A 16,332-nucleotide genomic window follows, 5' to 3' on the forward strand; every position below is an offset into this window, starting at 1 on the left:
CGATATACTTTTGTGCGACATATTTCTGGTCCGGATTGCTATCCACGAAATCCAGCAGCTTCCGGTCATCATCGAAGAGCATGATGCCCAGCCCACGACATCGGTTTCCCGGCTTCAGGATCCACACATTCTGCACCCCATCGATCTTCATGTCCTGGAAGTAGCGTGTCGCTTCCAGGACCAATTTTTTCACCTGGGCAACTAGGGACAGTATTTCGTACCCGGGCAGCATGGCAAATTTGGCTTCCCCTCGTAGGATTTCCATAATAGTCGATCGGTCCTCCGGCGTGAGCAAAGGTTCGCAGTACTCCTGATAGTCGATGTCTTCGTGACGCGCGCAAGCCATGTGGTATCGACAGAACGACATGGCAGTGTGGACAATGTCGACGGATTTGGTACCATCTTCGTTGAACATGGAATCGAGATAGCGATTCAGATGGTAAAGAAAGCTGGTACATGTAGTAAGCTGGAAGTCTTCGAGGAATCGAGTGATGGCGTCTTCAGAATTGAGCAGATGAGTTCGGGGACAGTCGAGTTCGGCAATGCCTTCCTCCTGGGACCACTGAATTGAATCGATAAGTTTGACTAGTCCTTCTTTCATGGTAAAATCGGAGGATCGCTCATAGTAGATCCTGCTACGGTAAGGCGTGTAGGAGGCATCCTTTTTGTTTTCTCGCGTATTCCGATTCTGCCAGATGAAATCGGCATTGTGCGGCCGCAGAATTTTCGTGATCAGAGCTTCTTCGTATTCGTTGCCTTCGTGAGCTTTATTGAGCAACATGTGAACAGAAAGATCTTTGGTAAGAGGATTTTTGTAAGTACCTTTTTCGATCCAATTTCGTTTCCGAAGGGCTTTGCGCAGCGCAGGATATGGACCAACGATCTGGAAGACGTTTTTCCTCTCGATAGCTCCAGCAATTTTCTCCTTTACCTTTTTGTGTTTTTCGAAATTGAAGCTGTAGCTGTTCAAGAATCGGTACTTTCGATCGGCATCCTTTTTCGACCGGGGAAAAGTGTTCATACTCGACGAATCCATCTCCACGGACGCTCCACAGTCGTCTTCGGGTGGTTCCGGTTCCTCCAACGATTCTAGCGTTTTTAAGGGGCTTTGTTTCTGAGGTTCTTCATTTTTGGAGCGCAAGATCACATCATTTCGAGATGTTTCTATTTTTCCTAGCTGTAGCGTTACATCAGCAAGATCAACACCGGGATCATGGTCCCATATATCTTTAACAATTTTAACTTTCAGATGCATTTGCTTAGTACTATTTCACTATGATTTGGTTTACTATTCTTACGATGTAACGAGTTACGATTTAGACAACAACGGTAATTTAGAAGCACTACGAGGCTGTGAAATACAGAAACTAGTTACATTTATATCGATTTCGGGTCTTGAACATAAAAAGCTCCGGACAAACAGTTAACGATTACTACACACTAAACTTTTTTTTTCGTTTTACTTTACTGTGACACATGGCAACGATATCGCTTGCTATATGAATTTGACGCGCCTACCATGATACGGACTCATCACCAACGATCACGTGTACGATAATGGGGGCGGGTTAACTATTATTTCCTAACTGAACTAAGTCTTCGGTTGATTGTGCTAAATTGGGGCCTGCTCGGGTGGTTGTCCTCGGACTTCTGCTTCCGGGTGTGCCGTTCTTCGGACTCCGACACAGCCCAAGGGTGTAGAAATTGTTCAGGGACGACGTTAGCGCAACCTTGTTGGTATTTGGGGTTAATTTGATATATCTATTAAAGTTGTTGGTGGCATTGTTTTCGTTATTTGTGGCAGTGATTTGGTCGCTATCTAATGCTTCATCACAATATCCGTTGGGATTGTAGAGAGTAGCTTTGATCGGGCAGCATCTTAAACTAGGATTCGACGTTGAAGAGGATGCACCCGTGTGTTGTTGCATGTCGGCAGTATTACCCGTTGGCGTATTGCTAGGTCGACCAACAGCTAGTGATTTCAAGGTGTTGGCGTAGTTGTGCTGGAAAAAGCTGGTCGTAGCTCGTTCCCAGTCTTCAATATTATCAATATAAGTTTCGTTTTCTGTCAAGTATCTGGGACCACCATTACGTCGAAACAAATCCCCAGTTTTGGCAAAAATGTAGGATTTTTTCTTGGCAAAATCATATCGCAGATTTGGTCGGGGTGAAAACATAGCTTTCCGGTACATTGATGTTCTAGCTCGTCCATCTTCATCCTCCAGATGTGATTTGGTATCGAACTGGAGACATTCGAGGAGATCCATGATGACGGGTCCTGTGGTAGGTTTTGGAACAGCAGATGCTGTCATACGCGATACCTGCAGAACTTGTTGAACCGGCTTAACGGGCAGTATTCGAATACGATCTTTCTTCACCGGTACCTTCGGGGTTATACGATGACCTCGAAGTTGAAGGTTCAGACCCATGTAAGCAGGAGTTTTGGGAATGACTTGTTTGTAGATAAGTTCAAATGAACCGGTTGCCGCATTCGGATCGTGACGACGATCTATCACAACTGAAACAAGATAGAAATAATACAGGACGCTATAGCCAGCAGAAAATGTACCAAATCAAGAGAACACTATTCAAAATTGAAAAAAAAGATGATTTTTTTACGCCATCTTACCTCGAATCGTATCTTCAACACATTGTGGGCACAGCCTTGCCGTTACGCTCGTACTCGGAGCAAGATCCGGGCTAGAGTTGATCTCAATCAACCATGGGAAGAAGTCCTCAGTGATCATGAAATCCGCCCCATACAACTCAAAGGTGTTTGGCCTCCTATCCATGTTTTCCTGACAGGCCAACAATGTACCGATTATTGCTTTCTGCATACCCGGATAAATCCTGTCGGACCACATTTCGTATTTGCCAATCTGCCTCAGATAGGCTTGAAACGTGTGGCAGTCCCACATGTTTTCGTGTGGCAATCGTTCGTCCCGGACCGCGTTGTGGTACTTTTTCTGGATCGCGTGATTTGTCAGATGAACCGATTCGTGGTAATTCATCAGATTGTACTGTTGCGAACTGAAGCGGAGGTAGCTTTCTTTGTAGAACCAAATGATCAGCGGTTGAACGCTGGTTATCATGAACCATTGCCGGATGTCAAACTTGGTGTTGTGAATTATGAGGGGTCTTTCTGGAAAATGAAAGAGAATTACGATTTATTTAGTAAGGAATTCGCTGAATTGAACAGAGGTCAAGAGTAACAAAAATATAATATGGGGTGATTTTAACTCAATTTCTTGTTTTCATCATATCTTTTTTGGAAAAAAAGCAACTTGTTATCTTTTGCATTTTCAGACAGCAAGTTTATATGCTCGAAAAAATAGAACGATACTTGATTCCTTAGATGAATTAGAAGAATTTTTGTGGAGCGAAAAAAGTGATATTTTTGTATTCAAGTTGGCAAAAAACAAACAAAATCGATATATTCAAGGTCCATTGACTATGTTTGACTTATCGAAAGATTCCCTTTATTTAATTCAACCACGGTATTAGAGCAAGTTCACTGGTGTTGGGAAAAAGTGGTAAGAACTTTGGCACTTTTTGCACATTTTGAAAATTTTGCCATGCAAAAACATTTTTAAGATCTGTTCCCTTCAAGTTTTTAACAACACGTGTTGCAGTTTCACATGCTGAAATAGAAACAGTGCTGTAAAATTAATACAACGCCCAAAGATCTTGAATACATTTTTGCATGGCAAAATTTTCAAAATGTCAAAATTTCTACCACATTTTCCAACACCAGTGAACTTGCTCTAGGTAGTAAAAGGTGGAAACAGCACTTCGATGAACATCTGAACGGCGCACATGCAGGAGATCAAGACTGTGGGGAAAGGAACATCGCCGGCGTAGTCAACGACCGCCTACAAAGTGTTGTCCCGAATCCTACTCAGCCGCCTAACGCCGCAAGCAAACAAATTCGTGGGAAGTCATCAGGCCGGCTTCATGGAGGGACGTTCAACGACGGACCAGATATTGCCATTACGACAAATCTTCTAAAAATGCCGTGAACACCAAGTCCCTACGCACCATCTATTCATCGACTTCAAAGCCGCATACGACACGATCGACCGTGACGAGCTATGGAAAATCATGGACGAGAACGGCTTCTCCGGGAAGTTGACCAGACTGATCAAGGCGACGATGGATGGAACGCAGAGCTGTGTGCGGATTTCGGGTGAATTGTCGAGTTCATACGAATCGCGCAGGGGGCTTCGACAAGGCGATGGTCTATCCTGCATGATGTTAAACGTGGCGCTAGAAGGTGTTATTAGACGAGCGGTGGGCGAAATGCGGGGCACGATTCTCAACAGGTCCAGTCAACTTATCTGCTTTGCCGATGACATTGATATAGTCGGCAGATCATCTGCGGCGGTGGAGATCTACCGCATGGCGACGAGCTAGAGATAGTCGAAGACTTTGTCTATCTCGGCTCACTGGTGACGGCAGACAATGACACCAGCCGTGAGATCCGGCGGCGAATTATCAGCGGAAGTCGTGCCTACTAAGGACTCCTCAAGCAACTGCGATCAAAAAGACTTAGCCCCCGCACGAAGTGTAACCTGTATCTGACGCTCATTAGATCGGTTGTTCTCTACGGGCACGAGACATGGATATTGCTCGAGGAGGACCTGCATACACTTGGAGTATTCGAGCGACGAGTGTTAAGAACCATCTTTGGTGGCGTACAGGAGGACGGAGTTTGGAGTCGAAGGATGAACCACCAGCTCGCGCGACTCTACGGCGAACCCAGTATCCAGAAGGTGGTGAAGGCTGGCCGGATACGCTGGGCGGGACATGTTGCGAAAATGCCAGACGACTGTCCTGCAAAACAGGTGTTCGCTACGAATCCGGTAGGAACGAGACGAGCAGGAGCGCATCGAGCGAGGTGGTTTGCCCAAGCGGAGCATGATCTGGCGAATGTGGGATATCCGAGAAATTGGAGAACGGTCGCCATGGAACGAGTGAATTTTAGGAATTATGTTCGTCAACTTATGTCGTGAGACTGAATACTACGAAAATAAATAATACGGTATAAGGAAAGTTCAGATAACGGTATTTCGATAGCAACTTACAATCTTCTTCAGTGAGCGTTTCGATTCTTGTCACACCCCACACAAATGAAGAATTTGATGTTTGCTCCGGCTCAATATAAAAAATCACTTGATAACTTGCTAGTTTGCTAGGTTTTTAAAATCATGCACCCATGGCACAAGTTTACAATTCACATTTGTTCCAGCTACAACTCTTAAAATCTCGAGTTGAAAAAGTAAGCTTAAAATAATTAATAACTCTACATTGTGAATAATTGTATACAATACCGTGTCAAATTTGAAATTCGCGGCAGAATTCGTTAGGGGAGAACGAGAATACTTGATCCCTTGGGAAACTTGATTCCGGAATAACTTCCAAACATCACATGTTCTAGAAAAATGTTTCAAATGGGACAAAACAACAATGCTGTTGTCTCGACAAATTTAAAAAAAAATTTTTTTTTCAAGGTATTGAACTTAATTTGAAAAACTTAACAAAATGCGTTTTAAAAATTTGTTATATCAGTATGCAATGTTTCCCACATGAAAAAAATATAATAATTTTTTTCCTATATGTCCAACGTTTTAGTATAATTTAACTTAATTTATCTTTCTTAGAAAGTGAGCATTGGTTATTACGAAATTACTAATATTTGTCCAATAACTAATATTTTTCCAATAATTATCTGTTAAATAGGACTCAAAATACTGTATTTATTTAAAAACTAGAAAATTGCGCCTTAAAGTATGCAGTGACCCCAGGGTAGTGCTGCCGTGTTATGACGAAGTGACGAACATCCATTTCTATCGGTTTTTACTTTTTGACATCATTTTATACAGTTTTCTAAAAGCTTTCAAATGCTCTGAAAAGTTTTTGATACTCCATATAGTTTTCGAGTAAATTCAGAAAAACGAAGTGACGAATGTGCCATTTTGACGCCGATGTGACTAATATCCGTTAACCCATGGGAGAGATACGGAAAACTCTAGGAGTTCTAATAATTTTGAAGCGATTTTCATAAAATTTAGGACATATACCTATCTTGACATGATGATATTTTAAAAGAAAATACACCCCTCCCACCTTAATAAATGGTGGGGGGTCCCATATAAATTTTTTAAGGCGATCATTTTTTATTTTTAAAATTTGATATATGAATTTATACAAATTTATATATTTTCAGAAAAAGGTTTTTACATTTTCCAGCAAATTAATTTCACGCAGAAATACTTTGAGTGTGGAGTTGTTTGATGATGAAATAAAAGAAGCAAATTTGCAAAAATTAATACATTTTTAAATATTATTTTCTTAATGAGTTTTTTATGGAAAATATAAAATATAATGAAATTAAGGGTTAAAATTATTCGTTAGTGCGCAATGATCTCATATAGAAAACATTCTCAGTTTTAAATTAAAATGAAATTGAGTGTAATAATTACGATAAATTTGTTTATTGAATAAAAGCACAATTTTAATTAGTTAAAATTCATCAAAATACATTCTTTCGTTGAGCATCTCCCAAAATTCTTTGTAGTTAAGTGGAGGACTCATTGCCTTGGCATATTTTGTTCGCGCTTTTGCAGCCTGTTTTTATTTTGTTAATTTAGGTACGTTCGCAGCTGGTGGAAATTCAATCAAATTTTAAGTAGGTACAGTTATTTTGCTCTTATCGATGAAATATTTCATTTATCTTTTATTGTTCCCAAAATCTCTTCAAACTCTCCGATATCTTCAAAAATACCCACCTCCTCGGTCGAATATGCTTGAATAAGTTCAATTTATTTGATTCGAAGTTTACACAAGCCTACTAACTACCATAGTTAGTAGGACATTAGTCACTTCGGCGTATAATCTTTAAAACAAAACTTACGTTTTTACGCCGGAGTGACTGTTGTGTTTTAAAAACTTATGTAGGTAAAATAAGGAGTTGTAATCCGAAAGGCTATATTTTAGATACATTCTAGAACAGATTGAACAGATTATATTTCGTTTAAAATCCTGGAGTAATGAATATTAAGCTAAAAGAGAAAATCGCTTTTATTGAAGAAAACACAAAATGGTTTATTCGCCACTTCGTCATATCACGGCAGAGTAGTTGTAGACAAACTTTTAGAATTCTCTTTGCCTGTTACTCACAAACTGTGAAATGAGAACTAATGTGGCGAAAAATAGCCAACTGGTCTCGCATCTTTGGATTTTGCTAGCTTTTTGCTTAGAGTCAGGTCACCCTGAGCGAAGGATCATGTCTCCTTTAGTAAAATATCAAATCTCGTTTAACTTCAAAAATATCACAATCTTTTTCGTCTTACGAAAATGCTTCTAGTTCATCTATGGCTTCATGCATTGTTCTAACTTTTGGAGCATATAAACTTGAAATTACACGCTGTCAAAAAATGCAAAATACGGTGAGTTGCCAATTTTATCCAAAAAGATATTATGAAAATAAGAAAAGGGAATCAAGTATCCCCACTCTCCCCTATAGATATCTTTCACGTGAATATTTCTTATTGTGACGTACTCCAATTTTTGCAAAAGATTTTTTAAATTTAAATTTTCATTTTGCAAACAACAAATACTTTGAATAAAAATTTATCTACAATCAAATTTTAAGAATTTCAGCGATGAATAGCAGAGGTATTTTTTAAATGTTTATCTCCTGATCTGTGGCTTTCACGGTCTGAATTAAACCTTCCAAAGCTGTATCATTGAAACTCTTCGAAAAAAATCGCAAAAATTTGATTTTAAACCCACTTTCAGGGGAATGAAAAAATACCTGTGACCACCCGAGTTATAAGCATTCTAAAAAAAAGTTTTTTTTACTCGGGACTTCTTTCATTCTAAATCCGCTGCAGGGAATCTGGTAGAACATTTTGAATTATTTTTTTATTGTTGAGAAACTAGAACAATCTATCCATACGATCATCATCAACACGGGCAATGTTTGAGGCAGCAGAACGCACGCAAACTCTCAACTCAAATACGTTGAATGAAAATTTATCTACAATCAAATTTAAAGAATTTCAGATTAGAGTGCAAAATGCATCGATCATGAATGGTATATGAAAAAAATGCCACGATCAGGTATCAAACTCGAGTCCTTTGATTATCTCTCCAACACCTTACCAATAGGCCAAATCGTCTGATGAAACACGCCAAGTTGTAGCTCTCAAATTCAGTTGACTTCAACGAGTTGAATTTGCTGCTGGATTCTACGGCGGAAAACGCTCATCGTGCACCGATTAATAGTGCTTTTACTGCCTCAGAGGGGGGGTTCTCATTATGCCCCTACAGTGCGTGATTTTCACCTTCCAGCAAAAAAAAATTAAAATGCATTTTTAAACGTTTTTATCTATCAATACTGATGTTATGAAATCGCTTGGTACATCTTTGTACCTGAAAATGATCACATTTTCATATGTGATGAAAGAAATTAGAGAAACATGAACTATCAAAGAACGAAAGAACATAAGCCGTAAATATCATGAAAATTTCGAAAAAGATACAACGGCTCACCGACAGGACTTGAACCTGCAATCTCCGCTTCGGTACAACGGCGCGTTAGCCAATTCCACCACGGTGAACGTGATGGAACCGGCGAACACGAGCAATCGAGCTCTGCCGATCAACTGCTGGACCTTCCATCGAAACACCATGTATATCCCGCATGTGATCTTTCCCTCTATTGATCTCTCTTGTTTTCTCTAACCCCACCCATCGACTCGGGATTTTAGCCGAGCGAGCACATGGTCGATTGCTTCGGGTTTGCCGCAACTTACGGTCAGATGAAGAAGCAATCAGTGCCGCTCAAGGTTCCGAGCAGACCAGTTACACAGGGAGGTGTTGCTCTGTTGAAATCAATACTGATGTTATGAAATCGCTTGGTACATCTTTGTACCTGAAAATGATCACATTTTCATATGTGATGAAAGAAATTAGAGAAACATGAACTATCAAAGAACGAAAGAACATAAGCCGTAAATATCATGAAAATTTCGAAAAAGATACAACGGCTCACCGACAGGACTTGAACCTGCAATCTCCGCTTCGGTACAACGGCGCGTTAGCCAATTCCACCACGGTGAACGTGATGGAACCGGCGAACACGAGCAATCGAGCTCTGCCGATCAACTGCTGGACCTTCCATCGAAACACCATGTATATCCCGCATGTGATCTTTCCCTCTATTGATCTCTCTTGTTTTCTCTAACCCCACCCATCGACTCGGGATTTTAGCCGAGCGAGCACATGGTCGATTGCTTCGGGTTTGCCGCAACTTACGGTCAGATGAAGAAGCAATCAGTGCCGCTCAAGGTTCCGAGCAGACCAGTTACACAGGGAGGTGTTGCTCTGTTGAAATCAATACTGATGTTATGAAATCGCTTGGTACATCTTTGTACCTGAAAATGATCACATTTTCATATGTGATGAAAGAAATTAGAGAAACATGAACTATCAAAGAACGAAAGAACATAAGCCGTAAATATCATGAAAATTTCGAAAAAGATACAACGGCTCACCGACAGGACTTGAACCTGCAATCTCCGCTTCGGTACAACGGCGCGTTAGCCAATTCGTGTTTCGATGGAAGGTCCAGCAGTTGATCGGCAGAGCTCGATTGCTCGTGTTCGCCGGTTCCATCACGTTCACCGTGGTGGAATTGGCTAACGCGCCGTTGTACCGAAGCGGAGATTGCAGGTTCAAGTCCTGTCGGTGAGCCGTTGTATCTTTTTCGAAATTTTCATGATATTTACGGCTTATGTTCTTTCGTTCTTTGATAGTTCATGTTTCTCCAATTTCTTTCATCACATATGAAAATGTGATCATTTTCAGGTACAAAGATGTACCAAGCGATTTCATAACATCAGTATTGATTTCAACAGAGCAACACCTCCCTGTGTAACTGGTCTGCTCGGAACCTTGAGCGGCACTGATTGCTTCTTCATCTGACCGTAAGTTGCGGCAAACCCGAAGCAATCGACCATGTGCTCGCTCGGCTAAAATCCCGAGTCGATGGGTGGGGTTAGAGAAAACAAGAGAGATCAATAGAGGGAAAGATCACATGCGGGATATACATGGTGTTTCGATGGAAGGTCCAGCAGTTGATCGGCAGAGCTCGATTGCTCGTGTTCGTCGGTTCCATCACGTTCACCGTGGTGGAATTGGCTAACGCGCCGTTGTACCGAAGCGGAGATTGCAGGTTCAAGTCCTGTCGGTGAGCCGTTGTATCTTTTTCGAAATTTTCATGATATTTACGGCTTATGTTCTTTCGTTCTTTGATAGTTCATGTTTCTCTAATTTCTTTCATCACATATGAAAATGTGATCATTTTCAGGTACAAAGATGTACCAAGCGATTTCATAACATCAGTATTGATTTCAACAGAGCAACACCTCCCTGTGTAACTGGTCTGCTCGGAACCTTGAGCGGCACTGATTGCTTCTTCATCTGACCGTAAGTTGCGGCAAACCCGAAGCAATCGACCATGTGCTCGCTCGGCTAAAATCCCGAGTCGATGGGTGGGGTTAGAGAAAACAAGAGAGATCAATAGAGGGAAAGATCACATGCGGGATATACATGGTGTTTCGATGGAAGGTCCAGCAGTTGATCGGCAGAGCTCGATTGCTCGTGTTCGCCGGTTCCATCACGTTCACCGTGGTGGAATTGGCTAACGCGCCGTTGTACCGAAGCGGAGATTGCAGGTTCAAGTCCTGTCGGTGAGCCGTTGTATCTTTTTCGAAATTTTCATGATATTTACGGTTTATGTTCTTTCGTTCTTTGATAGTTCATGTTTCTCTAATTTCTTTCATCACATATGAAAATGTTTTTATCTAGTTTTTCAAGTTTCAGCCAGTTAGGAAATAGGCTTTTTAGTGTCTGAACACGATACAATGATGTAACTTACATATTATAGCTATTTTATATGGGTATATAAGCATCCTTCTTAACCCTCCAAAGCCGTTCGGGTCAATATGACCCGAAGCGCACATTTCAAACATCTTTATCATCATTCCAATATACTGATGAACTGGTAGTTTTGACAGACCAAGTATGTTCTATGAAAATAATGATCAAATTAACGCCAAAAATCTAAAATTTGAGTTTTTAAAATCGGTTCATTGAGAAATGAAATACAGCTAAGCAAAGCCAAAACTGGATGTCGTTTTTTTAAAGTAAGACTTTTTTCTACCGGAAGATCTGTCATAGCGGTAAAAACTTTTATTGGACCCCAACATATCTATACATTGTCGGATAGATGAATTCTTGACAATTTCAAACATCAATGAAATAATTAAATACAGAAAAGCTGTCAGAAGTTATGAGTATTTTAAAAATAAAATTGATTTTTCGGACTTTCGAATTTTCTGAACCAGTTTCTGAAAGCCTGGTAATACATATCGACTTTATTTTAAAATGTTGAGTAATTAGAATAAATTACCTACACAATGAATATAATATCATCAAAATCGGTTAACATTTACAGCCAGGAGAACGAAATCAAATTACAACACATATTTCCCCGAAACGGATATTTAGCGAACGGCTTTGGAAGGTTAAGGTGGCCATTATGCCCTTATTTCCCTACAGACACTGTTGGTGTAAAAATATTTTTCGAACAATCACCATTTTTTTAATAAATATTTTTATAAATCCGTTACCTGTCTGGGGCAAAATGCAACAAATTGCAAATCAGAACTAAACCTCACAGATGTCGTTTCCATATGCTGGGATATGATTGTTTTGCATTACTCGTTTGTTAACATTAAAATTCATCCAAATCCTTCATCTCATCCCTACACCTAAGATTTATTTTCATGATCTCAGCTGGTAGAATATTTTGTTGTATTTTTACCCCTAAATGTACGCAACACCTTTACGCTTTTTCCTTAAAAATATTTTTGACAGAAAAACTGTGAAATTCAATTAGAACAAATCCAAAAATTACTGCAATTGGTGCTTTATGCGTTATGACACCACAAATATATCAAAAAATATAAATCTTCAAACGTTTATTTAATTTTTCATTAATAATAGAGTTTATTGTCACTAACCCCTTTTTTTAGTAGGTTCGCATGGTTTTGCTAATTAAAAATTACTGATGAAACCAATAATTTTCCTGGATACGTCTATTTGACTTTTTATGTACAAGAGGTATGATTATCTGTGGACATTAAATTTTTAGAAGCCATTGAAGATTAAAAGTGTTGCATGTTGCCCCTGTTGACGGTATGAATCGTTTTTCTAAATTCAAATATTTTTCGTTAATTTGATTATCGTTTTCATAGAACATAATATACATACCTATATTATATGTTATTATATTATATGTTTCTTCAGTATATTATTATGAAACTCACAATTTTTGTAATGTATTATAATGTAATGTAAAATGATTGACACTCCTTAGTGTATTCGAAGAATATGTAACACTTTGGTTTGTGAATAATTTTTGAATGCCTAAATGGAAATTTATAAACAATAATTAGTAATGCTACTCAGTAATGTAAAGTATACGTGTATAAAATTTAGTGACAATCTGTTATGTGGTTTTTGAGATAGCGTCTATAGGATCGAAGAAAATCCAGGAACGCCCCAGTTGAAGACCAAAAACAGCTGGAAATCGACTATTCGATCAATATTCCACAAAAATTTGACCAAAAATGAATAAAAGTGAAGATGATTGTTTCCATGAAGTTAAGGAAAGTGAAAGGTTTTATCTAGCGCAATCCGAAAATTTCAATAGGGAGAATTATAAAAAAGATTATTGTGTCCCAAAAGCCCGAAAACATTTACCCAGAATGATTTTCCCCCAGAATTGCAAATACCCGAAATCAAAATCGTTCCAAAACACCATTACTAAAATGCGTAAAAAAAGTCGTAGAAAACACTTGAAAAGAAATCATAAAAGCACTAACTAAGCTTTGGTAAAATTCAGGGAAAATCTAAAACAACAACACAATGGTCAAAAGGGCGTAAAGTGAAACTTATTTCATAGTGTTTTTGTTTTGCACATTAGCTGTTAGATGTCTTCAGAACATTTACCGTTCCCCATAACGTGAAAGAGATAGGGACAAACTTGGTTCCATAAGGTTGTAGATATTATCCAAATATAAAACTTTGCTGGAATTATCAGAGCTCTATCTCTATTCAGTGCAGGTTATAAAGCTTTAAAAGATAATTAAAGCTTTATTAAAATTTATTTATTATACTTATCTCTTGTTAGTTTAGAATTAACATAAATATAATGTTCACAACATTTATTGAGACACTCAATGCGCACATTTTGCACTTGGTCTCTTCGACCTTTTCTTCCAGAGTTATCGCAATTTTAAGATTTAATTTTTCGTTAATTTGGCGAACTTCTAGGGTAAAATGGGGAAAGCGGATCCATAAACAAAATATTACATCCTAAAGCTTGATAAAACCTGATTCAAGTATTAGTAATACTGTATTATACTGTATTACAAACTTAGTCAGAAATTACTTGTATCCACGCGCCCGTTTTTGAGTTTGGTTGGCATAAATTTGTTGAACTTGGAAAACTTAAAACTAAACTTGAAATTGCAAAATTGCTTTAAAACTTTGCACTGAATAGAGGTATATCTCAATATTTCAGCAAAGTTTAATATTTGAATAATTTCTACATTTTTGTAGAACCAATTTTGTCTCTATCTCCTCTTGCTAAAAAGTAAGTGTTTTTATTTTTATCGAAGTAGGCTGTGACTTATTTTCGATACTTTCACGTTATGAGGAACGGTCCAATTAGTAAATCTTCAGAAGACATCTATCAGTTAAAATGAAAGACAAAAACACTAGGAAAAAAGCACCACTTTACGCCCTTTTGGACCACACTGTGAACCGGGGGCAATCCAACGCGACAAAAAAGATCTTTCCTTGCATCGTGATTATTAAGTGATTATCGATCATTGCTTTCAATCAACCCATCCCGAAATGATATAAAACACTTGTCACATCTGGTTATGCTATGTGCCTGCACGGATACCTAATGTGATATCGTTGAGACTTGTCGGTCAATGCACTTTGAGAACGTGTTTAAACGATCTTGAGGATGAGATTGTTCTCCCCCTAAGCATAGTTCCGAATCCACAAAAATGTTTGAAGTAATGACAGCCTTGACAGGAGACCCTTACGGGTTATTGCATTAAGGTGTTTATGGTAAGATTCTAACCTTTGAGGGAACGCCTCACTTTCTTTAAAAAGATCTCGATCAATAGACTGGCTCCATCGAAAACTTCGAGTGCAAATTTAAATTTTGCAACATAGTGATATTGCAGAAATCTAGGCATTTCCTCCATACTTACGAACGCTCAAGAACATTGCTGGCAAAAAAAGGGCAACGTACTTCTTATTTACTGCCATGTGCTGCTGCAATTCATTCAATGCTGATCGATTCATGCTACCCTGAACGAAATTATATTGGTGTGCTTGCATGCGCCGGATTACTGGAAAACACAATGTCGGTGTCAAGCTGTCCTATTTAGTATGGTTGCAAAACCGTTTCACTGCACACAGGAAGTGCTCGTCCTGTGCATGAATAAGTACCTAAATACACCCCCAGCTGTGGAACGGAACGCAATCCCGCCATGCGATTGTTGACCTCTGTTGTAGTTATTTATTGCTAACAGAGTATTCATGAGACGCTATGTGGAAACATTCTTGGTACGGCTGGATTTTTACATTGTTTTCTGCCATACAGGTAAGCTGCCTTCACTACATTTTTGCAAGGAACAACACCACGCAGGCAGTACATAACGAAAACCTCCCAGACATCGCGAAAATGGGAACGTTTCAGCACACGTTTTGGCGTTCTGTATGATACCTTCGATTTTCACGTGATTTTGGCGAGTGCCCTTGATTTACACCCCGACCGTTTGCTGAATGAATTGTTGTATGATGGAAGAACTAGGTTGTGTTTTATTAACAGCTGAAGCGGAAGCCAAATGTTTTACCGAACAAGACAACGAGGTTTGCTACTCGCTGCCCGTATGACATAGACACCAATACGTGATAGGCAAATTGTACCTAACGCTCTCCGGGAAAAACAAAAAAAAATCAGATTTCGATGTACAGCTTTTATGACTGTTTCTGGTTCTGGCTACCTAAAAACACAGAGAACCAGAGTTCGGGCTGGAGCCCCAACCGTGTGTAAAAATACCAACCGTGATTTCAAAATAAACGACGCCATTTTTGCAACTTAGCTAAGAGCCACCAGATGTCGTTACCGGTACTTTTATTTTTTCCATTTTTTCTACACGCTCAGACAATAGCAACATCAACGAATGAAAAATGCACTCAAAGCCAAATGTATTTTCTGTCACCCAATTGGGTATGAACATAATTGTATATTTTTCGGTTTTTGCCTGTGTTGGTTTTGTCAACATAAAAAAAATACTACATCAAGCCTAAACCGAAAAAAGTCATAATTTAGAATATATTTCCATGATGAACACAAATTTCAAAATTCGTTCAGTTTTTTTTTCACAAAATTGTTATCTCGGTAATATTGGTAGAAAATTGGCGCATTTTGTTATCGGATATCTGTAATGAGTGTAATAGAAGGGAGGAATATTTGAAGAATTTATTAAACTTTGATATCGAGTTGCTTTCAAATGCCTTTTTCTTTTCCCTTAATTTCTTAGGAAGTGTCCGGGTAACCTCCATGCTATTAGTACTCTGATCCGACTAAGAGGCAAAAATCGGTATTTGGAAAACTATTCCAATTTTCGAATATTTTCGGAAGTATGTACCGAAGCCTTATCCTGGTGCAGGAATGACGCGATGTTAACGTGCTATAATATTGCAATGTTCGAACGAAGATGGGCGGTGAAATTTTCAATTGATTATGTTTGAAATGCTTCGTTATGAGTGAAATTTGTTTTAATAATCTGATCCTAAAAGAAAAGTTTAGTTTATTTAGCCAATCGAGGAGTATCATCAATTAACACATCATACAGAAATCCTACGGCAAATGTAAACTTAACTATTTTTGAAATTATAATTCATATTAAACCAGACACATAATTGAACTGTTATATTACCTTAGTCGTCTAACAATTGAATAATGTTTGCTGTTTTCCCCCAAACAAAATCAGTGGCTCAATTCAAAGCGAGTACCAAAGGCAACTTTGCCAAAAACAAGATTTCGTTTAAAAAGCAATTCCTGCTGCAAATTTCATTATGTTACTTTTTTTACACCCCAAAAAAAAGAAAACTAGCTGAATTCTGTTTTAGTGCGACCTGGAAGTAAATTTTGGGTTATTTATGTTTTGA

At 38.7% G+C, this 16,332-nt stretch overlaps 2 protein-coding genes across 6 annotated transcripts in view; both read right to left on the reverse strand.

Moving 5' to 3' along the window:
• The window catches only part of LOC129748451 (tubulin glycylase 3B-like), a 41,939-nt gene extending 40,452 nt beyond the window's left edge, over positions 1-1,487 (reverse strand). The window contains exons 1-2 of one of the 2 annotated variants that reach the window (XM_055743085.1): positions 823-1,487; positions 1-765 (exon numbers count right to left, since the gene is read on the reverse strand). In XM_055743085.1, the coding sequence (XP_055599060.1) occupies positions 1-765; positions 823-1,255 (1,198 nt within the window). In that variant the 5' untranslated portion in view covers positions 1,256-1,487. The other variant, XM_055743084.1, reaches the window with a different exon arrangement.
• The window catches only part of LOC129748450 (tubulin glycylase 3A-like), a 27,674-nt gene continuing 12,579 nt past the window's right edge, over positions 1,238-16,332 (reverse strand). For 3 of the 4 annotated variants that reach the window (XM_055743082.1, XM_055743083.1, XM_055743081.1), the window contains exons 3-4: positions 2,630-3,142; positions 1,556-2,518 (exon numbers count right to left, since the gene is read on the reverse strand). In XM_055743082.1, the coding sequence (XP_055599057.1) occupies positions 1,569-2,518; positions 2,630-3,142 (1,463 nt within the window). In that variant the 3' untranslated portion in view covers positions 1,556-1,568. Of the gene's footprint in view, positions 1,352-1,518; positions 2,519-2,629; positions 3,143-16,332 lie in introns of those variants that run through there. The other variant, XR_008737732.1, reaches the window with a different exon arrangement.

Source organism: Uranotaenia lowii, chromosome 2 (genome assembly GCF_029784155.1).
Source record: "Uranotaenia lowii strain MFRU-FL chromosome 2, ASM2978415v1, whole genome shotgun sequence".
Lineage (NCBI taxonomy): Eukaryota > Metazoa > Arthropoda > Insecta > Diptera > Culicidae > Uranotaenia > Uranotaenia lowii.